Below are 22,902 nucleotides of genomic sequence, written 5' to 3'. Positions count from 1 at the left end.
AGTCACTTTGTGTGCACTGTAAGAGGAACTCGTTGTACCAGAGAGGGGGACACGCTTTCAAGTTCATGAAGCTATTTGTGCATATAATTTTTATAGCAGCTGTGTCACTCTCCCCTTCTCCCCCGCCGCACCATATCCTACAGTGCACCAAACCTTTGGGGCAAAAAACAGTCCTATTTGCTTTATTGAGGAATTATCAGTTAGTGCTTATGGTTAATTTTTTGCACATCTTAAGAGTACCTTCGCAAAACCTCAGCATGTTCTCACTCTCCATATGGATAGATAGCGGCTACATAACTGAAAGAGACCAGACCTTTAACAGACCTTAAACACCTTTTCCATCATTAACATCAATTTCCACAACCTCCTGGGGGTTTCTTCTACCTTACCTCCGCATGTCCCATTTCCTCAAAAAAAAGAATGCTTTTAGGGGGAAAACTGAGAGCCAACCTTATCTCCTGTGGTGGTGAGTGTAGGTAGGTGTAGACTACCGTCCTTCCATGTGTTCCAGCCTGGTTCAAACCTCCCGCTGCACGGTCCGCTCTCCTCCTCTCCCATCCATTTCCAGCTCTTTAGCCGCTATAAGCCCCGACGCGGCTAAACATAGTGTGGTGCAGGCTGGGCCGGTCCGCGCAGCGTTCCGTTCGCGCCGCTATGCTGCTATGATGTCCCAAGGATCGCCACCGAAATGCGGCGTGCGGCTGGAAGGTAACGTCTCCTTCCTTCATCCAGCGCGGTCCGTCCTCATCCCCGGCAACCTCCCAGCTCTTACTCCCCCCACCTACGAGCGCGCCACCTCCTCACGTGCGCGTGCACATGACGTGAGAGAACGGCATCACTTTTATTCCTATTACAAGAAACGTAAACATCCCTTGTAATAGGAATAGTGTGCGACATGTCCTTTTTATGGAGAGAGGCGGGGTCAATAAGACCCCACATCTGTCCTCCAGGCTGGAAAGCATGACATCAGGGGGAAAAAAAATTCACAGACCTCATGCTTTCAGCCGTTGTTTGTTTCTTTTTAAATCTCTATGCGCTTTATTCGGCGGCGGCCGATTAGTTCTCCGGGCCTCCGCTAGCACGGGAGAGCCTGGAGAAGCACCGGATGGTGGTGGAAGGGGGGGGATGTCCCCTCCCGCCGCCTGTAAGAACGGAACCGCCGCTATGATCGTTCTTATGGTGCGAACAATTGTTGCCTGTAAAAAAGGATATCTGAATGATGCCTGTAGCTGCAGGCATCATTCCAGATAACCCCCACTGAAGTCCAGGACGTCATATGACGTCCTACGGTATGGAAGTGGTTAAGCATTGTTAAAATCACTGCTCCTGAAAAAACTGCAGTTTTTCAAAGCTTTTTATTTTTTATTTTTCACTTTTATTGGGGTTCAGCATAACAGTCAAGATGAAGTACAAGAACATGTTTTTTCATAATATCCTAAAAAACTACATAAACATAAAACATCCCAAATTATTATATATATGTATATGTATATGTATATATAATAAAATAAGCTAAACAAAACACAATTAAAGAGCTGGTCCTCCTGACTGTTCAAATTGCTAATATCTCTTTAATTCTTTATTCAAAGTAAGTAAGACTAGGCCACCCGGACCCTTGCACCAAAATGCTATAATGGATATGGCTTACCTAAACTGATATATATTTCCATTAAATACCCCAAAAGGGGAAAAAAGATTAAAAAAAAACATAATATATAGGGTTATCCATGTTCTCCAGCGTGCCCTTTCTGGGTTTTACTGGTGGATCAATATGCCTTATCACAATAAAACTCTGGTAATCTTTATTTTATTTCCCTTTATAATCGGGTCCGATACAGCAAATTCACCCCCCAAAAAAAAAGAGAAAAAGGAAAGAATTTTCTCCATGAGTGGAAAGCGGGTGCGAGCATGAACCTAATAAGGCACTGCAGAGTCGACTCTCTACAGCAGGGGTCTCCATACTTTTCAAGCAAAGGGCCAGTTTACGGTCTTTCAGACTTCAGGGGGGCCGAATCGGGTATAAAAATGCCCCAGGGCTGAGCATCAGTGAGAATAAACATGGCCCCAGTGTTGGTGGGCAGTAGGGAGGAGGAATAGGGCTCCACCATTGCTATTAGTCTAAGAGATAGTGCCCCATTGTTGGTGCCATTGGGAGGAATAATGCCTCATATCATTGGAAGCAATACTTCCCCAAGGGCCGGATGAAGGCTAGCAAAGGGCCACATCCGGCCCTCGGGCCGCAGTTTGGAGACCCCTGCTCTACAGTATCTATTTTATATCTTATTCACCATTAACAAGGGAAACTCTTACGGATTATCCCGGGCAGCATCCAGTGACCCTCCCCTAAGGGCTATTCCTTCATCTGAATATTTGAAAATATTCAATTTTCCCCATGTCTCTATGCGAGTCTCCTGTCTTTGCTGACTACTGAGAGTCAAATCTTCCATATGTCCAGTATCGTCCACCTTCCTAAGCCACTGAGCAATGGTTGGAGGATGTTGGGATTTCCAACATAATGGGATGCAGGCCTTAGCTGCGTCTAATAAATGGCGTACCACTGATTTCATGTAGACCTGCGTCGAAACACTTGTTACGTGATGCAAAAAAAGTGCCGGGTCGTCCTGTAATGGATGGTCAGAGAACATTTGGGTAATGCGTCGAACTTCTTGCCAATAGCCCCGTATTTTGTTGCAGGACCAAAACACGTGTAAAAGAGTTCCTTTCTCTGCTTCGCACCGCCAGCACAATTCCGATGATGTAGGGAATAGTTTATGTAGGAGTGCTGGCGTCCTGTACCATCGAGTCAATATTTTGTAATTCGTCTCCTGCGTGCGCATACTCAAGGATGATTTATGGGTAAGAAGTAATATATGTTGTCTCATACTGCTGGTAAAACAGCAGTTCAAGTCCCTCTCCCATTTACTGAGAAAAAGAATCTGCCCGTCTGCCAAGGGATTATTCAGCATATTATATGTTAATGACAGAGCATGGAAAAGTATCCCGGATTCGGTACTTAAAGTCTCAAACGCTGTTAGGGGTAGAGATATCTCATCTGGCAGTTGTATGGTACACAGAAAATGACTGAGTTGTAGGGCTCTCATATAATCTAGGCCGTAAGGTCCCGAGTGGTCCATCAGTTCCTCGGGCCCCTTCCATTTCCCCCCACTATAGAAATGCGATACCTGGTATAGCCCAGCCTCTTTTAATTCCAAAAATTTCTTATCATACAGGCCCGGTGACAAGCGGGGATGTCCTATCACTGGTCTAATGTACGAACGTGGGGTCGAAAGGTGTGCCTCAACTAGTAACTGTGCGCAGATATTCAAGGTCGTGCCGATCAAGGGATGACGTCTAATTTCCAAAGGTAGATCCGCCTGGCACCAGGGAGCCCGCCGAAGAGGGACCAGACTCTGGGCCTGTTCTATATGAGTCCATAATTTTAATGTCTACATGGCGACACCAATCTAAAAATCTGTTCAAGAGAATGGCCTGATAATAAGTATGTATTTCCGGTAGAGCTATACCGCCATGTTTTTTCGGTTTGGAAAGCATATTTCGACTGATACGTGGATGTTTCCCTGCCCAGAGAAAGCGAGTAAAGGCTGAATGTATCTGTTTTAAGTAAAACCCGGGAATACATACTGGGAGGGCTTGCATAAGATATAAAAATTTAGGCAGTATTGACATTTTTTAAATGTTGCATTGCCCTAGCCAAGAATGTAAGCCACTGTTCCAACGATCCAGCAGCCTCTGCACCTCTTTCAGAAGCGGAGGAAAGTTCAATTGAAAAAGTCGAGGTAGGGAAGACTGTATTAACGTGCCTAGATATTTTAAGGCTGTGTCCGTCCACTTCAGGTTAAAGCTAGCCTTGAGCCTCACCAAAATGGTCTTGGAAATCCCCATCCCCAAGCTTCTGACTTGATAAAATTGATCTTTAAATTTGAGATTTGCCCATAGACCTCAAACTCTTTCATAAGGGCTTGCAGGGAGGTAACGGAATTTGTAAGCGTGAACATTAGATCATCGGCATAAGCCAATATCTTATGCTGCCTACTCCCAACAGTAATTCCCGAGATGTCCGGGTTCAACCGGACATGGCATAGGAAAGGTTCCAGGGTCACAGCAAAAAGTATGGGCATTCCATTCTTGTCTAGTCCCATTTGTGATCGTAAATAACTCTGAAAGTACTCCATTTACTCTGACCCTGGCCTTCGGATCTGAATATGCCGCCTCCACCCAATGTAACATCTGGGGTCCAAGACCTATATGCTTTAATGTCGCAAACATAAACCTCCAGCTTACCCGATCAAACGCCTTCTCTGCATCTGTTCCGAGAAAGACGCACGGTATCTTCCCATTGGTTACGATATGCAGTAAATTAAGGACTTTGGTATTGTCCCTTGCCTCTCTAGTGGGGACAAAGCCCACTTGGTCCAAGTGTATCAGATTAGGTAAGTGTTGTTGAATTCTAGAAGCTAGAATCTTGGTGAACAACTTCAAGTCGGTATTAAGTAGAGAGATGGGCCGGTAGCTTCCGCAGAGGGACGGGTCTTTGCCCTCTTTAGGGATGACTGAGATCTGCGCCTGCAAAGTGGTATTATGAAATGAATTCCCGTGACCCATTACGTTAAATAGTTTAATCATGTATGGACCTAATATAGGGCACAGGGTTTTGTAGTAGTGGGCTGTCAGTCCGTCCGGGCCTGGTGCTTTACCTAATTTTGTGTCGCTGATAGCCGTTTGAACCTCTTGTAGGGTGATTGGTTTGTCTAAAGCTTTCTGAATATTCTCTGACAGTATCGGCATATGAGACTGCCTGAGATATTCCAACGTTAAGTCATCAGACAGGGCAGGTACCTGAAGGTTATATAGGGAGTGATAAAACGATCTAAACTCCTGTGAAATTAAATAGGGTAGTGAAATCTTTTTGCCCAATGTAGATTTAACGTGAGGAATGCACGTTGCTTCTAGTTGGACCTGTATTGACTGAGCTAACAGCTTGCCACATTTGTTGCCCCATTTGTATCCCTTCCTCCTGCAGATCTGTATGGCTGCTTTGGCTTTGAATTGCAAGATGTCAGTAATTTGTGATCTAATCGTATTGAATTCCGTCTCTAACTGTCTGGTTGAAGAAATCTCATGGGTAATTTCCAAAGTCTTTAAATCATTCAGTAAAGTGTCCAGTAGAGCAGTCCGTGTCCGCTTTAACCTTGCGCCGTGTTTGATCAGCACGCCCCTGATCACGGCCTTATGGGCCTCCAAAATCAACCCAGGATCACACTCTTCCGTTGAGTTTATAGAAAAATAATGGTCAATTTCAGAAGTTACCTCAGCCAATACTACCGGGTCTTGAAGCAAGCTATCATTTAGCCTCCACACCGGACGCTGCTTTGTTCGAGACTCGGTCAGGGCATAAGCCATCGTGACCGGGGCGTGATCTGACCATGTTATGGAACCAATTGCCGTTTTCTTAATCATCTGCAATTGACTGTGAGGGACCAAAAAATAATCAAGACGGGAATATGATTGATGGGGTTTGGAAAAGAAAGAATAATCCCGCTCCCCTGGGTGAAAAAGTCTCCATACGTCGATCAATTGAGCGGAGTGTAATGCTGCAGTAATACGTTTGCCTGCTCCCCAGGACATTGAGGATGTCCCTAATGATGTATCCTCTGAGAGTATTAGGGGAGATGTTCAAATCTCCCCCCTACAACCAACTGGCCTTCTGTGTACCGCATTAATTTTTCTATATGACCCTTAATAAATGTGTCTTGATTTATATTAGGGGCATATAGATTAGCAAAGGTCAACTTAATGTCCCCAATACAGCCTTTAAGGAACAAAAATCTTCCCTCTTTATCTGTCTGTACGTCAATCGGATTCCAAGGAACCCTTGCTGAAATAAGAATACTAACCTCTCTTGACTTAGCTTCTGCATACGCCGAGTGATACACAAAAGGGAAATGTTTATTTTTAAGCAGGGGTAATTTAAGGTCTTTAAAATGGGTCTCCTGCAACATAACTATGTCCGCTCTCGCGCGATCCATATCTTGTATTATTTTCCTTTTTTCAGGTGAGTTTAGACCCTTCGCATTTAATGAAAGAAAATTGAGGCAGTCCATTGTCGCACTACCGCTAATGCCACAAAGAGAGAAAAAAAAGGAGAAAAAAAAAAAACTGTCACAAGAATGTGCAGCTATCAAAGAAACTAATACTGCCTCTAAGGCAGAGGTACTCATCGGGAACTCTCAATGGTATATGGGATATAGAGCACCATCCTACTTGGGGTGGAAGGTAGGCAATGCCCACCGATGAGCTCCCAATCCTCCAACGTTTCGCACCGTCACTATCCGTTTTATATATATATATATATATATATATATATATATATATATATATATATATATATATATATATATATATATATATATATATATATATATAATTTATATATTTTCTACTGAATACCTATATCCTTCCGCTAAGAAGCTGGCGTTCTTCCTAACTCAAAGTCTAGAACGTGCACCGCCAGACTGAAAATTACATAGTCCGGATATACCAGTAGAGCAGAATAAATGCAGTATTGAAAATAAACCATAAAGCATATCCACATAAACAAACCTTTCCCTATCGACCCCCCCCCCCCTCTCCATACGCCCAGGGCTCATCCCCCAACTATAAACCAAGGTTTTGTATAGTCCCAATGAGCTGATGGGGATCGTCCGCCAAGAATCGGTCCCGAACCCCACCCCTCCCCCTCTTTCCTCGGACATTCAATCACCCCCTAAACCCAATGAAAAATAGGACCTACTATTTTCTTGGTAGCTTGCTTAATATTGGGGGCCCGAAAATAAATATGAGGGGGGGGGGGGGGGGGGTAGGATGAAACGTCATCCAACCCATCTGAGTCATTTCTCCAAAGTCTAAGATGGCTTTTTGCAAAAAGCGGACAGAAATAAGAGCAACCTCCCCCCAATCTCGGGTCCCCACAGAACTTCTTCTTGATATTCGTTCGGTATAGTTTTTCAGCTGTCATAGGAGTTTGTATCGGACTTCATATCCAGGTAGGGGCAGCAGGGGGGGGGGGGGGCAGGGGATAAAGTCTAGTACCGGAGCAAGGGGATGGAAGGGGGGGGGGGGTAGTGGAAAAAGGGCAAAGGGAAAAAAAAAGTCTATTCTTGACTAAACGTCCTCCAGGTCGTTACCATATTACCACATCAATTCCACTACCAATCTTACCGCCATATCAGCCAGGGCTTTATTGAGAACTTGTATTTAAAGTAAAATGATGCTGAAAGATATTAGTCACGTTAATATGGCTTAACAAGGTTAGTCTGTATGGTACAGTTCAAAGATAGGGAGGCCAAAAAGCCTACTCACGTGACTCCTCATGGAACGTTTAGTAGACCCCTCGACCTCCTAATTATTGCTGTGATGACCTTGGCTCCCTTCGTGCTGAGCGTCCCGATCTGCCAGTCCAACGAGGGAACAGTTGGAGCCAATCAGGGACTGGTACCGGATCTACCTCCAAAAATTCAAACAATGTCGGAATGTCGGCTGTAGTTTGAAGGGTAAAAGATCCTGCTTCCTTACGGAAAGTAACGGAAAATGGGTACCCCCATCTATGTGTCATTCCCTTCTGTCTTGTCAAATCCAGAAGTGGTCTCGGGAGTGCTCTGCAACGGAGCGTCGCCCTAGATAAGTCCGGGAAAATCTTTACCTCTGCATCGCCCAATGCTACCGCTCCATGATCCCAGGCGCGTCTCAGTATAGCCTCTTTCTGGATGTAGCGATGAAACCTACAGATTATATCCCATGGTTTTATCAAATCAGTTGATGTAAAACCCGGGACTCTGTGCACCCTATCGAGTTCAATCTCCACTTCTGGTTCTCCCAGGACCTCTCGGAAAATGGATCTCACGGTTTCCCCAAGTTCTTCCGCCGGTAATTTCTTGGGTACCCATCGTAGCCGCAGATTAAGGCAGCGGCTTCTGTCCTCCATGTCTTCCATGTGAAGCTGAAGGGAGATAGCGGTATCCTTATACAGGTCTCTTGAGCTTTCCAGGGCTGTGACCCGTGTCTCCAGGGTATTTTCTGAAGATTCCCCTGTCGTAACTCGTTCTGCAAGTGTAGCTACTTCCCCCCTCACTTCTTGGATGTCACGTGGTGAGTCTCTTCCAAACGGAGGATAAGGGATTCAATGTCAGATCGAGTCGGGAGCGCTTGTAACATTGCCCTTATATCCCTGTCTAACATTGGAGCCTCTGGATGTTGAGAATCTTCCATCTTAGATGTGCTCAAAGTCTGTTCTAGGGAGGGCGGCTCTGTGTGGCTTACAGCCCTATTGGTTAACGGCTCTTATTCTGTAACAGACTGAGCAGGCTGAGATGTCTCCTGTATAGTACTTGTGGGACGTACCAGGTCTCGCGTTACTGTCGCTTTGACTCCTGTTGACTTCTCCTGAAAAAGATCGAAAAAGCGCTGTTTTTCTCCTGTATTTTTCACTTAAATTTTTGCTGTGTTTTTGGCAGTATTTTTAGCTGTAGGGGTGCGCTCATGCCGGTAGTTCCACTTGTTTATGCCGGTAAGGGAGTTTTTTTGGGCAGGAGCTCACTTAGCCATGACTCCCTGGCGCTTCAATATTAATAAGCAGAGTAAATAGAGACTTATGGCTTTAAAAAGTACATACTCATTCTCTTACACATGTCGCATGTCATATATCATATGTATCATTAGTAACTGACAACAACGGGCAGCTCTACCCACTTGTTATATTCAGGGGGGATATGTCAACTGCGTCTATCCGGGAGCTGCAACACAAAGTTATCCCCGCAGATCTCACAAATGTAGCATCCACAGCAAGATTAGATTTAAGAGGAATTGCATGTAATCAGTCAGCCAGCAACCAGCAAGGCAGCAAAGCAGCGCAAAAAATCGTCAGACAGCAGATAATATAAGACATATGCACAGATTTATAATGCACAGATTTATAATGTATCTGTTGTTCTTCTTCTTATCATTCTTATTATCATTCTTATTGTTGCTGAAATTATTGCTGAAATGCATACTGGTATCACTTTAAGCAGAGCAGGGCAGGTAAGAGCAAATATTTAACAAGTATTAACAGGTAAAAAAAAAATGTGTTTTATTTTACCAGTCCGGTCCAGTCAGAGCAGTGTAACGCGATCTCAGCCCCCTCTGTGAGTGTCATTGAAGACAGTCCAAGAGATCCAGCGTGTGATGTTTGAGCTTCACGAGAGAGGGAGAGAGAGGAGAGGTATCAGCTGTTGCAGCTGTTCAGCGCGTCTTGTCCACAGCTGATCTCCGGGGGAGTGCACGGCAACCCGACTGCACGGCTATGTGGATATTGGCTTGAATCGCACTCTGGGTCTCGCTCCGCTGTTTAAGCAGACCGACAGACAGGGAGACAGGCGTCTCGCAGAAGCACGGTAGGATGAAATTGATGAAACTTCTCACCTGTGTCCCGCTCCCTGATGCAGCTCCCGGCAGCCAGTTCTAATTAGTTCTAAACAGTACTAAACCGTACTAAATGATGCCCGCAATAGGTTATCCCCCGGCTTTTTAAGTAAGGATTGATGAGATTCTCGGTGAGGTAGCGGGGATAGTGAAAATAGGGGAGCCACTGCATTCAGTTTTTAGTTTTCAGGCTGATTTCAAGCTGATTTCAGGCTGCGGCTCCAGAAAAACCATATCCTATTTCGGTTTGAGATGGCATGGAGCAGCAAAGCAGTGCAATGGAGGAACGGGAGCTCCTTCAGCGTGCGCCCTCACTCATCCACTCATCCATGTTCAACCACGCCCCCTCAAAGCTTTTTTTTGCATTGATACATGTCACCAAACATTAACCTTTAAAATTAACATTCTATCATTCTCTCCCATAGACTTTTAAAGGGTGTTCCACAGCTTTTCGAGTTTGCCGCGAACACCCCAAATCGTTTGCTGTTCGCCGAAGGGGCGAACAGCCAATGTTTGAGTTGAACTCATGACCGACTTGTATTTTCACAAGTGGACACAAGAACCTACATCTCTAGATACATGTTCGTTCAGCACAGTGGTGTAGTGGATAGCACTTTCACCTAGCAGCAAAAGGGTCGCTGGTTCGAATCCCGCCCGTGACACCATCTGCCTGGAGTTTGCATGTTCTCCCTGTGCCTGCGTGGGTTTCCTCCCACAATCTAAAAACATGCTGTAAATCTGATCCTGTCTAAAGCCCTAATATGCAGTAGTATATTTAGGTTTTGTGCTGCCCTAGGCCCGACTAAACTTCTGCACCTCCTAATTGAAATATGACCCACCCCTTCCTGTCAAGGCTACACCCTGTTTTTTTAAGACCTGCCCTGAAATTTTCGGGGGGGGGGGGGGGGGGGGGCGGATGTACACTAGTTCTGTGGGCCCTGCAGGGGGGGGGCATTGGATTCCCTTAATTTCCATAGTTCTCTCACTTCCTGATTGGCTATGGGGCAGCAAATGAAGGGAAATCTCTGCAATTGGACTGGGATGGTAAAAAATAAACTGACATGGGGCTATAACCCTCCCTTACTCTATCCAAAATGAAAAAAAGTGTTTGATTATAGTTCTACTTTATGCACAAATTTCTGATAATTTTATTGAGAGGACTAAGAAAATATAACCATGCCAATCGGCCAGGATACAGCGTTGCTAATATGTATGAATGTGTGTTAGGGACCCCCACAAACACCACCCAATGTTAAATAAACAATTTTCTTCATTTGCAAATAAGTATCATCCCTTCCTCAGAGACCTTAGCAGCAGTACAAGCCACTTCCTGTAGGGGCGTGATGTCATACCTGTGTGCTGGCCACCGCTTTCCGAGAACCACATATGCGCATATCCAATTCACGGTGGTCGCGCATCTATGTGCAGGAACCCAATTTTTAGGGAAAGCGATAGTCCAATCCTGGAAATCTGCATCTGCTTTACTAACAAATGTTTCTAGTGAAAGGCAACTGGTGTTTTCTATTAAACAAGGGCTAAATGGGCCATTGACATGCATCACAGTTGATCTGAGGAATGTGTCTTTGCAAATTTAATCTAAATGAAATCCTTTCTTATTTTTGCTTGGGGCTAGAGTGCAGAGGGATTGAAAGTCTAATTTTTTGGGGATATCTGCACCCCTGATAGGGTGAAGAGATCTCCCAAATTTTGTCACTTTTTACTTCAAATTCATTCACTTACTGTCACATAGCCAAACAGGAAGTGAGGGTAAAACCCTACTAATGTCTTGTCTTGGGGGGGACACAGATCAATCTAAATAGTTTCCCATTATGTAAAGTGCACTCTAGCATTTTGCTGTGTACACCACAAATTATTAGGGATCTTGGACTTTGGCGTCCATTTACTAAAGGCAAATCCACTATGCACTACAAGTGCAATTGCTGGAGATGGAGGTGGACAAACAAGGAAGAAAAGAACAAAAAAAAATTGTTGCCTCTACATGATTGGATGTTAAAATCATCAGTGCTTCCCCTCAGATTTTCAGCGACTACACTTGTACTGCAGAGTGGATTTGCTTTTTCTAAACCCAAAATTACCTAATCATTTGGGATGTACACAACAAAGTGCTGAAGTGCAATTTGCTTAATGGGGACACTAGTTAGATTGACCTGTGTGTCCCCAAGAAAAGACATTGGTAGGGTTTTACCCTCACTTCCTGTTCAGCTGTGTGACAGGAAGTGAAGCCAATTTTAAGAAAAGGGACACAAAGCCCAACCAAAAAAAGACCAGCAGGGGTTCTAACACTCACTTGGTTTCCCTCAAACACCCACAATGGCCTTGAGCTAGATTTTAGCATGGTGCTCTAAATCAGCGCTTCAAGCCTGTCCTCCAGTACCCACAACAGGCCATGTTTGCAGGTTTTCCTTCATCTTGCACATGTGCTTTAAAAGACAGTCATCGGCTTAATAGTTTGGACAGCAATTCTAGATGAGAGAAATCCACAAAACATGTCCTGTCCGGGCTACTTAAGGACTGAGGCCAAATTACACCTCATTTGTTATGCCATTCAGCCTAGTTCAGCTGCAGCTGGGAAAATCTGTAGCATGAAAAAGTAACAAACAAACATCAAAATTTGAAAGAAATTGTATTGGTCAACAAAACATGACTTTGAGAAAAGAGCAAGGAAAGCAAAAACAAACAGAAATCAATAAATAAAAAAAAAAAAAATATGCTGTTTTGAGACACTAAACAGAATATGGTTTATGCAATGGAAATAACAGGAGATAAAAGGACTGTGCCCACAGACATCTATTAAGGATTGAAACATTAGTCACAACATCTTGAGAAAGATTTAGCAAAATAATGCAGCACAGACCATTACATCAAAGTGAACACCCTAAAAACATACATTGACAACCTCACAAATATTTCAGACAAAGATAGCCCCCACCCAAAATAAATAAACCAGTCAAAAAAACATTGATCAAAAACATATCTGTTTTGCAAAGACATGAATAAAATGCAACAATAAAATACACACTCAATAAGGACACCCAAATATACTCTTGCGGGTCCAATCTTGCCTCTTTTCAGGGCAAGGTAAAGACTGCCATCTGCAAGCTTTATATAACATAGGCTTTTGTGCTAATGAGGCAATTGAAAACACATGCACAGTCCATGAAACACACAACGCAAGTTCACCTAATGTAGAGACTGAACTTCAAAGTGAGTACACCTGTTAAGGATGTCCTTGAATTACTTACCCCAAAACACGCTCTATGAGCATGCCCAGAAACATCAAAGTGCTGTTTACACACAAAAAGCAACATCAAAAAATTCTAAGTCCCTGGGCATGCTCAGATCAACAGAAATGCAGCTAGCAAAAAATAAGGAAAACCCCTGTCCAAAATAAATCGCATCATCCAGCATTCTACAAAATTAGAGATGGGGCAAACAGAGCCTAACGTGGGCAAAAGTTATACCATAGATACCATTGCAGTCTATGGGAATTGACTTTGTTAAGCCAGCCAAGTGGGGACTAGCAAAATTATCTTCTAGTTATTGGCCTTAAAATGGGTATGGGGGCCCAGGTCCCACCCTAAGGGACATACAGTACCTCCAGCCTTTATTGTACTTTCAGCATGATCTCACTGCGCTGGTCCTCGGCGACGGGGTACTGTACATTTCGCACTGGCTGCCGCAATCCTACTAAATTTTTCTGGTGGACTGCAAACGGATTTGTTAATATTCACTCCCTGTTTATGCCTACTAGTATAATGACATGTGACACCGTACAATCTTCTCATAATCTCCCTCTATGAGAATACTATAGCTATCTACAACGTAAACACTTTTTTTTTTAGCAGTTCATAAAATCCTGCCCTATCCCATACACTTTGACCGCCTTTGAGAGCCTTTGTAGAGCCCAAACCCACTCCCATTCATCCATAATCTCTTCCAAAAATCTCAGTTGAGACCTTATCTTAAATAGGAAAAAGAGTTTGGGAGGGAGCCGGACCCAGAGGATTGGAAGATCATGACTCCAGCACTTTCAAGAAATGTTCTTATATTGGAGAATGCCTATAAAATATTGTATAGGTGGTACTACACGCTCACTAGGCTGGCTTGTTTTCTCCCAACTTATCTCCTCTCTGCTTCCGGTGATGTTCACAGGCAGGCACTATGGCACATATATTTTGGTGGTCTTGTCTGAAGGTTATGTGTAAGAGTCTATATTCCTTCTCCGCAATTTATTTCATGTTAATCTCAAAAGGGATCCCTACAAAGTGCTTCTTTGTATACCAATTGCTGCATTGCTTCGTCTGGAGCGTCAACTGGCTCTGCATCTTTTTACTGCAACTAAGTTCACTATTGTGAAGGCATGGAAAACTCCTGTACTTGGCTTTGAGACGGTCAAAAATTGTATGAATGATATCATGGTAAATGAGAAGTTTGACAGATATCCTCTCGGACACACATGACAAATTTCCTTGAGTCTGTCAACCGTGGGTTGCATATACCCAACATTCTAGGTTTGATGGTAAGCTTCTCTCGATCTAATGCTTCTCTGACGCACACCCTTTGGACTCTTCTTGGTTTCTTCTCCTCCCTTTTTTTCCTCTGTTCTCCTTTCTGGCTTCCTTTTCTTTATTTCCTTTTTTTTCCATCTGTTTCATTCTATGTATTTATCTCATGTGTCTCTCAGGCCTCCAGGCATTGTCCTGGTTGGGATGGTTATAGTGATCACATCTTTCTATTTTTGCATTGCATTTTCCTCAACTGTAAATTTATCGATTAACTAAAATATTTTTGTTTAGCTATGTTAACCACTTGCTTACTGGGCACATATACCCCCCTCCTGCCCAGGTGAAATTTCAGCTTCCGGCACTGCGTCGCTTTAACTGACAATTGCGCGGTCGTGTGACGTGGCTCCCAAACAAAATTGACGTCCTTTTTTTCCCACAAGTAGAGCTTTCTTTTGGTGGTATTTGATCGCCTGTGCGGTTTTTATTTTTTGCGCTATAAACAAAAAAGAGCGACAATTTTGAAAAAAATTACAATATATTTTACTTGTTGCTATAATAAATATTCCAAAAAAAAAAAAAAAAAAAAAAAAAAAATTCTCAGTTTAGGCCGATACGTATTCTTCCACATTATTTCTGGTAAAAAAAAAAGTTATAGCGCCTACAAAATAGGGGACAGAATTATTATTTTTTTTTTTTTTTTACTAGAAATGGCGGCGATTTGCGATTATTATTGGGACTGCGGCGTTATGGCGGACACATCAGACACTTTTGACACATTTTTGGCGCCATTCACATTTATACTGCGATCAGTGCTATAAATATGCACTAATTACTGTATAAATGTGACTGGCATTGAAGGGGTTAACACTAGGGGGTGAGGAAGGGGTTAAATGTATTCCCTGCATAGTGTTCTAACTGTAGGTGAAGGGGGGTGACTGGGGGAGGTGACCGATCTGTGTCCCTATGTACAAGGGATACAGATCGGTCTCCTCTCCAGAGACAGGACGCTGTCTCTGTGAGAGCGGGCAATGAGCGATGATTACATATGAGATCATCTCTCATTGGCCGCACAGATCGCATCGCAAACGGCCACTCTGATTGGCCGTTCGCGGCGATCTGTAATTGGCTGTGTCCAAGGGACACGGCCAACACAGTTTCCCCGCTGCGCACTTTGGAGCGCGCGCGGGGAACGCCCAAAGGGGTGGACGTCAATTGACGTCCAGTTGGATTTTCAGATCCGCGCTGTAGCCGTCATTCGGCTATAGCGCGGGTCTCAAGAAGTTAAGCTCTATGTTTGGACATTTTTCTTTTCAAGTACCCTGCAGCGTAATATGGATCCGCTAGTTGGCCTCAGATGGTGACATTGGGACTTTTGCTGATGTGGGATGTCCTGCATGGAACGTGCATAATTTTCTTGCATGTGTTTTTTTTTATTTACTTTTTGCTTTATTTTTGTTAATTACACCATAAATGTTGATCTTCTCTGGTGGATTGAATATTGATAAACCTCTTTTGTAACAGAAAAGAACTGAGACTATCTGGCTAGCTTCAGGGGGAGTGGGTCTGAAATGGGATCTAACGATAAAAGAACCATTTATTCATAAGCCCTTCAGTCTATATAAAAAATTATAGTAATGTGATAGGTTGTGTAACCATTGTCCATCCAAAAATGGCAGCCTCCTCAAGGGGATTAGAAGCAAAATTCAGCAGGAGCTACAAGGTATAAAAAAGAGAGGCGCCTCGACGTGTAGTAATATGGTTACATTTTAATGAAGGTACAACATTTAGAAACTCACATGGTTAATGATTTAAAAGGGGCACATCTAAGTATGCAGGGATCCGGGGTAAAGCGATCCACATAGACCACCCTCCTCATGCATTGAATCACTGAGTTGTCTATTTTCATATATTTATTTAGAGTAATAGTAATGCATTACTTTGTTGTATTTATTTAGAATAACACGTTCCTTTTTTGTATTAGGACATCCTCTCTACCTTCCTTAGATTGGCCTTTACCCAGCCATTATGGACAGTGTGAACTGAAGGTGGAGGTCCAGCCAAAAACTCATCATCGAGCACATTATGAGACAGAGGGTAGTCGTGGAGCTGTCAAGGCTGCAACTGGTGGTCATTCAGTCGTGAAGGTAAAAAATATAAATTCATAGTCTGCATTTAGTGCTACAGTATTTTTTTAGTGTTAAGCTGTAGAAAATAAACATTGAGGCCTCCATAGCTGTCCTCTTCATCAGCTGCTGCTTATCTGAAATTCACTTTAGAATATTGGGCTATGTGTCTGGTCCCAGAAAGTAATTTATGTAGAAAGGACATCGACACTGTTAAACATATGTGTACAAATCAATCGATGCAATCAAAACAAAGTGTATAAATAAATAGTAGCTGCTGTCACTTAGGCCTCATACCCACAGGCTTTTTTACAGCCGCTTTTAGGAGCATCTTTTACAGTTTAAAAATGCCTCTCCATGTTATTCTATGACCTCATGTGCACGCGCGTTAAAGCGGGAGTTCCGCGGCAAAACAGGTTTTTTTAAATAGCATTTTGAAACGCTGGTGGTACAAAGAAATTAGTACTCACCAGTCTAATCCACATAGCCGCAGGCATGGCGATATCCCTCCGAAAGATATTTTATAAAATATTGTGATGGACATTGCCATCTTTAGTCAGGGCACTCTGAAGCCCTCCTGCAGTATCTTCCGGGATGCGGTGAATGCTGTCCCAGCATTCACCGCTCTATCCCGCGCATGCGCAGTGTGACGGCGAGGCGCGCCGTCAACACTGCAGAGTTGCTAGGACAACGGCCGAGATATCGCGAGATTGCTCCTCTGGCTGCTGTGTCTCGTCACCGTCCAGAGACACACGTGTTAGCTCCCAAAATCCTTTGCGGAGCTAACCGACACGCCCATTCCCGAACCCCTGCAACCCGGATGTGCCTGCTCGAGATGCTGCAAAGGGGGTATGTAGATTTTTATATTTTTTAGGAACGGCCAAATCGTCAGGTACATCGGGGGGACTATTAAAGTCAACAAAGTGACCTAATAGGGTGAACCTCCGCTTTAAGGAGCTGTAAGTTAGAGGTCGACCGATATATCGGCCGATATTTAGCCTTTTTAAAGAAATTCGGCATCGGACGATTATTATCTGAAAAAGGCCGATTGTTGGAGATCTGAGGCAGGGGTGTGCTGGGTGGAAATCCCGGCCACCCACCCACCATCTATTTTAATTTCAATATTCTTTGAGTTTTCGTCATAAACACAAAAACAAAGAAAGACAGAAACCGGATATATGTAGACAATGTCTGCCAAAAACATAGAAGTAAACAATTGAGTACCACTGTCAGACTTTGGTAGCAATATAGTGAATGTTGGGAAGTACGTTGGTAAGATACCAGGTGTATGTGCGATCCGCTTCCTCCCAGACACCCCAATGGGATCAATCTGCTTCCGGGAGGAGGGACAGCACACCACCCGACATAATCACCACTTCACACGCAGTCAATCAAAACAATGCAGAAACATTAAAGCAAGCAAGGTCAAGGGAAGGGAGGGAAGGGTAGGGGCAGAGCACAAAAAAAAGAGAATACAAAGGTAAATGTAGGTAACGAGATGCACCAGTTGGTGGAGGCAACATCTTGAACAATGAACCAGAGATTCGCATCACTGTGACAATCCGCAAACATCTACATCAGGTAAGTCAGTTGAGAGGAGAGTGCTCATACAAACTAGAGGGCGCGGGGGGGGGAAGGGGTCACCGTATATCATTCAGATTATATTGAACTGAGGTTATACAGAAATACACGGACCGTAACAGTTGTCATTGAGAGCTAGCAATCAATCTTTAACTATACATCTTGGATCTGATAACCAGCTGTCCCATTTAGCCCTAAAGGGTTTGGTCTTAAGATCTGATATTGCTAACAGCTTCTCCATTTCACACTGGTGGTTCAGGGTAAGTATGGCATCATTGGGAGATGGGGATTTATCCGTGTTCCACAACCTGGTAATAGTTAATTTGGCCGCTAACAAAAGTTGTACGATCACCACTCTAAGATTAAATGGAAATTTGTCTATAGATAGATGCAGCAAAGCAAGTTCAGGGGTGGGATCTACGGGTCGTTTACATTTATCAGATATTGTGGAAAATATCTTATTCCAGAAGGATCGCACCGATTTACAAGCCCATAGAATATGGTACTATGTTCCCACATCTCCACATTTCCGTCAGCATAAGGCCGAGCGGTCAGGGTAGTATTTAGATAATTTGTAGGGGGTGACATACCAGGAGTGCACCACCTTTTGAAAGAGTTCCCAGTGATTTACACACCTGGAGGAGGAGTAGGTGGCGGAGAATGCTACTTTACATTGACCATCAGGGAAGGTCTTACTCAGGATTTTCTCCCATTTAAGGATAGTAGTCGGTTTGATAGGGGAGTCTTGGTTGTTGTAAATGTCGTAGAACAGCGAAATACCCTTAATCGGGATAGTGGAGTTCTGGAGGAATGCTGCAATTGGGGGCGAAAGCTCCAAGTGAACGGGTAAGGGGCGTTTTTTCAAAAAGGATGCAATTTGCAAATAGGGAAAGTGTGCCGGGGGAGGGAGGTGAAATTGGGAGGCCAGGTATTCGAAGGTTTGAAGAGAGGAGGTAGTACAATATAAATCTTTTAAAAGATTAAGGCCCCTAGAGATCCAGGTTTTCAGATCAAGACCAGGTATAAAATGCTGAAGAACCGAGAGTGGTGTAGAAATTTTACATAGTGACCCGCTAGTTGGGGAAGAAGTAGTGAGTGTGGACCATGTTTTAGTGGATACCTGCACTGTGGGGGATAGGAGAAAAGGGGACATGGGCTCCCAACTTAACGGCAATGAGAAGTGATTTGAGATCTTTATGTTGGGTGCTGCCAGCTTCCAAGAGTGTCCACACCTTATGCGCGGAGGGAGTCCACCAGTGTTTAAGTTGGTCTATGACACAGGCCTTATAGTAGGCCACCACGTTGGGGGCCCCCATTCCGCCTAACCTCCTATGTTTTAACATGATAAGGAGAGAGCATCTGGGTGGTTTTCGGTTCCATATATACTGATTGAAAATGTTCTGTACCGAGGAAAGGAAGATGCGCGGTAAGGGGATTATAATCGTGCGGAATAAATAAAGGAGCTTGGGGAGTATTATCATTTTCAATGCCGCTATCCTTCCTGCTGTCGACAGGTCTTGGGTATGTAATTGGTTCAATTGTTGAGGTAAAGCTTCCAGAAAGGGCTTAAAATTATACCCGTACAGCAGCGAGGTCTGCCGGGTCAATTGAGTTCCTAGAAAGGGTAATGAGTGAGGGGACCAGAGAAAAGGAAATTCCCTAGTTAACGAATTTTGCAAAGAAGTAGAAATATTGCCTAGCATTTGGAATTTGGTTGCATTTAATTTGTAGTATGACACGGCACTAAATTCACATAATACATTCTGTGTTTCGGTCAAGGATTCCCAGGGGTTGGAGAGCATAAGCATGACATCGTCAGCAAAAAGACTTATCTTATGCTCTTTACCATCTATAGTTAGGCCTGCAATCTTTTGGTTGGCTCTGATGTTTTCCGCTAACGGTTCCATGAGGAGCGTAAAGATTATTGGCGACAACGGGCATCCTTGCCTTGTCCCATTGGTTATATGTATCAGCTTGGAGGTAATTCCTGAGGTAAGCACAATGGCTGAGGGAGTGGAATATAGGGATAAGATGGAAGTTTGCACCCACCCCGTAATTCCAAAGGTATCAAGTACTGTCTCAAGGTATCCCCAGTGGACCCTGTTGAACGCCTTCTCCGCATCCAAGGAAAGAAGCAGAGAAGGCGTCCGAGAGGCCCCAGCCTGGGAGATCAGGTTGATAAGACGAGTGGTGCCATCCGGGGCTTGGCGTCCGGGTACAAAACCCACTTGGTCTGAGTGGACGAGAAGAGGCAAGATTTTCTGTAATCTAATAGATAGTAGCTTGGCAAACAATTAAACATCAGTGTTAAGGAGCGATATGGGTCTATAATTGGTAGGGCTAGTAGGGACTTTGTTAGGTTTGGGCAGGGTCACTATCACCGCTTTCAACATTTCAGGTTGAAAGGTACCCGAGGACGAAGCCAGATTGAAGACCGATAGCAGATATGGAGCAATTTCATTAGAAAAGTGTTTGTAATACTCGTTGGAAAAACCATCATCGCCCGGGGACTTCCGATTGGGCAGTTTGTTGATAGCTAAGCAAATTTCTTGGGTCGTGAATGGTTGGGATATGGAGTCAAGATGGTTCTTATCAAGGGTAGGGAGTCTTATTTTGCTTAGAAACTCGCTGATGAGCGCTGGTGAGGGTTGAGGGGTAGAAACATTCGTACGAAGGTCATATAGGGACTGGTAATAGTCGGCAAAAGCATTGGCTATGTCCTTAGGGTTAATAACAGTATTGCGACTGAACAGATGTTTGAGGGCAGCTATTTGTTAGATCTGTTTGGCCTTTACACTCTCAGCCAACCAAGCTCCTGCCTTATGTAAACCATAGTAGTTGGCTTTGAGAAATTTAAGATGGTTCACATGTTTATAAAGGAGCCAAGTCCTCAACTGCTGTCTATCTTTGAGAATGCGTTGTGTTAGTTGGGGATCTGGCTTAAGCTTGTTCTCTCGTTCCATGACCGTTATGAAATTCAGCAAGTCAGCAATCTGCTTCGCCCTCTTCCTTTTAACATTAGAGGCTAATTTAATCAAAATCCCCCTCATATAGGCCTTGTAAGCATTCCACAATGTAAATCTGTTGATATCAGGGGTGTCATTACAATCAAAAAAATGTTGATGCTCCTGTGCGATCGTTTGGCACAATATCTTGTCCTCCAAAAGGGAGGTATTTAGTCTCCAAAGTGGAGGGGGCGATTTACTGAGATTATTATCAAATTCTAGAGTGAGCGGGGCATGGTCTGACCAAGAAATTGTGCCAATGTCCGCGGTCAGTACATTCTGAAGAGGTCTCTTGCCTGTAAAAAAAAAAGTCAATGCGGGAATAAGAACAATGAGCAGCTGATAAGAATGTGTAGTCCTTCTCTGAACCGTGGAAACACCTCCATACGTCATACAGTTCATATTTTTCAAGCAGGGGGACAATAGATTGCGTAGGGTTCCTGGCCTGGGTAGTGGAATCCATAGTGGAGTCTAGGACAGAGTTAGTCTCCCCCTAAGATGAGTACCTTGTGTTACCTCCGAAATAGTGGCGTGTAAATGGGCTAGGAACTTGCGCTGTTTAGTATTGGGGGCATATACGTTGACAAGCGTAAAGGTTATTTGGTTCAGTTCGCAGATGAGAATTACAAACCTTCCTTGAGGGTCCTGAATGGAGCGAATGTGACGGAATACTACTGAGTCTATAACAGCTAAATACAGTTGGGAGTAGTTCTGAAAGTTCAATTTAGGGCATTTATGGGCCGAAAAGTGGGTTTCCTGGGCAAAGATAACGTCCGCTTTGAGAGAGTGGGCTTCCTTCAGCAACGCAGCACGCTTGAAGGGGCTATTGAGTCCCTTAGTGTTTATGGACAGAAATTTCAAAGGCATGGTATAGGGCGGTTATTCGCTGATGCAAGGCTATACATGGTTACACTGATAAACCAGAGGTGAGGAGGAGAGTACCTGTGCGATCGATATGCAGGGATCCAGGAAAACTGCTGTGTGCGGTAACTGGTAGGTGAGTAGAGGACAGTCATTTCACTGGGCAGCCGGTGTTTGACGTCGGCAATCCAAGGTCGCAGATCAGAGACACGTCCAATATCGAGTGAAGTTAGAGTGCTGTCATATACGGTGACCAGTAGGGCAAAGGATGCTAAAAAACATAAAAGAAAACACGAAAAACAAGGAAACATAGGTAACATGGGTAAAAAAGAACCTGATAAATACAGGTACAATGGGCAGCTTAGGCTGCTGTAACAACTCTGGGGGGAGTGAGGATCAATAATGCGATGCACTAGGTACTGGAAGAAGAGCACTTCAAACTTGCAAGCTCCATGCCTCACACTTCTAAGAAAAAAAAGATTATTGACGATGAGGAGAAGTTCCGCAGCGGGTTCGGAGACTAGGTTATGACCACTCCGTATCCAGGCGTTCTGGGGTAGGTTGAGCAGGAGAGTGAGCTTTCGGCGGGATCAGATTCCATTGCTTGAAGAGCACTACCTTTTTCCATACTGTATATGGGAAATAATTTGCCATTCCAGGTGACTAGAAGCTTTGTGGGAAATCCCCAGCGGTAGACCACACCGTTGTTGCACAGAACTTTAGTAAGTGGGTTGAGCTTTTTTCTGTTCAACGCAGTTTGTTGCAATATATCCGTATACAGAGAGATGCCTTTTAAATTTGTCAAACTATTGGGTTTTGTTTGGCCGCCGCCATAACGCGCTCTTTCGCATGATAGTAGTGGATGCGCGCCGAAGTATCTCTGGGCGCTGTCAGGGAGGAATTTAGGCTTGGGTATACGATGAGCCCTGTCGACAGAGTTCAATATCATTCAGAGATGGAACAAGGGCTTTCATAAGGCGTTGAACAAAGGTAGTGAAGTCAGCCGGCGGGATCGACTCTGGGATCCCCCTAAATTTAATGTTCCGCCTTGAGCGGTCTTCCAAATCCGCCATTTTGTATTGGAGGCGTTGAAGCTCAGATTCCTGATCAGCATAAGCATCAACCAGATCATTGTGAGCGGCATAGAGATCCGCCATTTTGGATTCCAAGTGATGGATCTGATTACTGTGAGCAGAAACAGTGTTGTGCAGTGGGGCAAACATATCTGAAAAGTCATTAAACAGGGTTCTCCTGAGGGACAGGAGCATATTTTTATCGTTCTTCCGCCGTTTGTTCATGGCTGCACGGGATCACCGCCAATACAGGAGG

At 44.0% G+C, this 22,902-nt stretch overlaps 1 protein-coding gene across 1 annotated transcript in view; it reads left to right on the top strand.

Moving 5' to 3' along the window:
• Positions 1 to 22,902, top strand: part of NFATC3 (nuclear factor of activated T cells 3) — a 734,948-nt gene that overhangs the window by 116,138 nt on the left and 595,908 nt on the right. The window contains exon 4 of the mRNA XM_040327757.1: positions 15,985 to 16,147. Within this exon, the coding sequence (XP_040183691.1) occupies positions 15,985 to 16,147 (163 nt within the window). The remainder of the gene's footprint in view (positions 1 to 15,984; positions 16,148 to 22,902) is intronic.

Source organism: Rana temporaria, chromosome 11, assembly GCF_905171775.1.
Source record: "Rana temporaria chromosome 11, aRanTem1.1, whole genome shotgun sequence".
In the NCBI taxonomy this organism is placed as follows: Eukaryota; Metazoa; Chordata; class Amphibia; order Anura; family Ranidae; genus Rana; species Rana temporaria.
The sequence above is the reverse complement of the archived record's forward strand: the minus strand, read 5'-3'. Positions and strand labels throughout refer to the sequence as shown.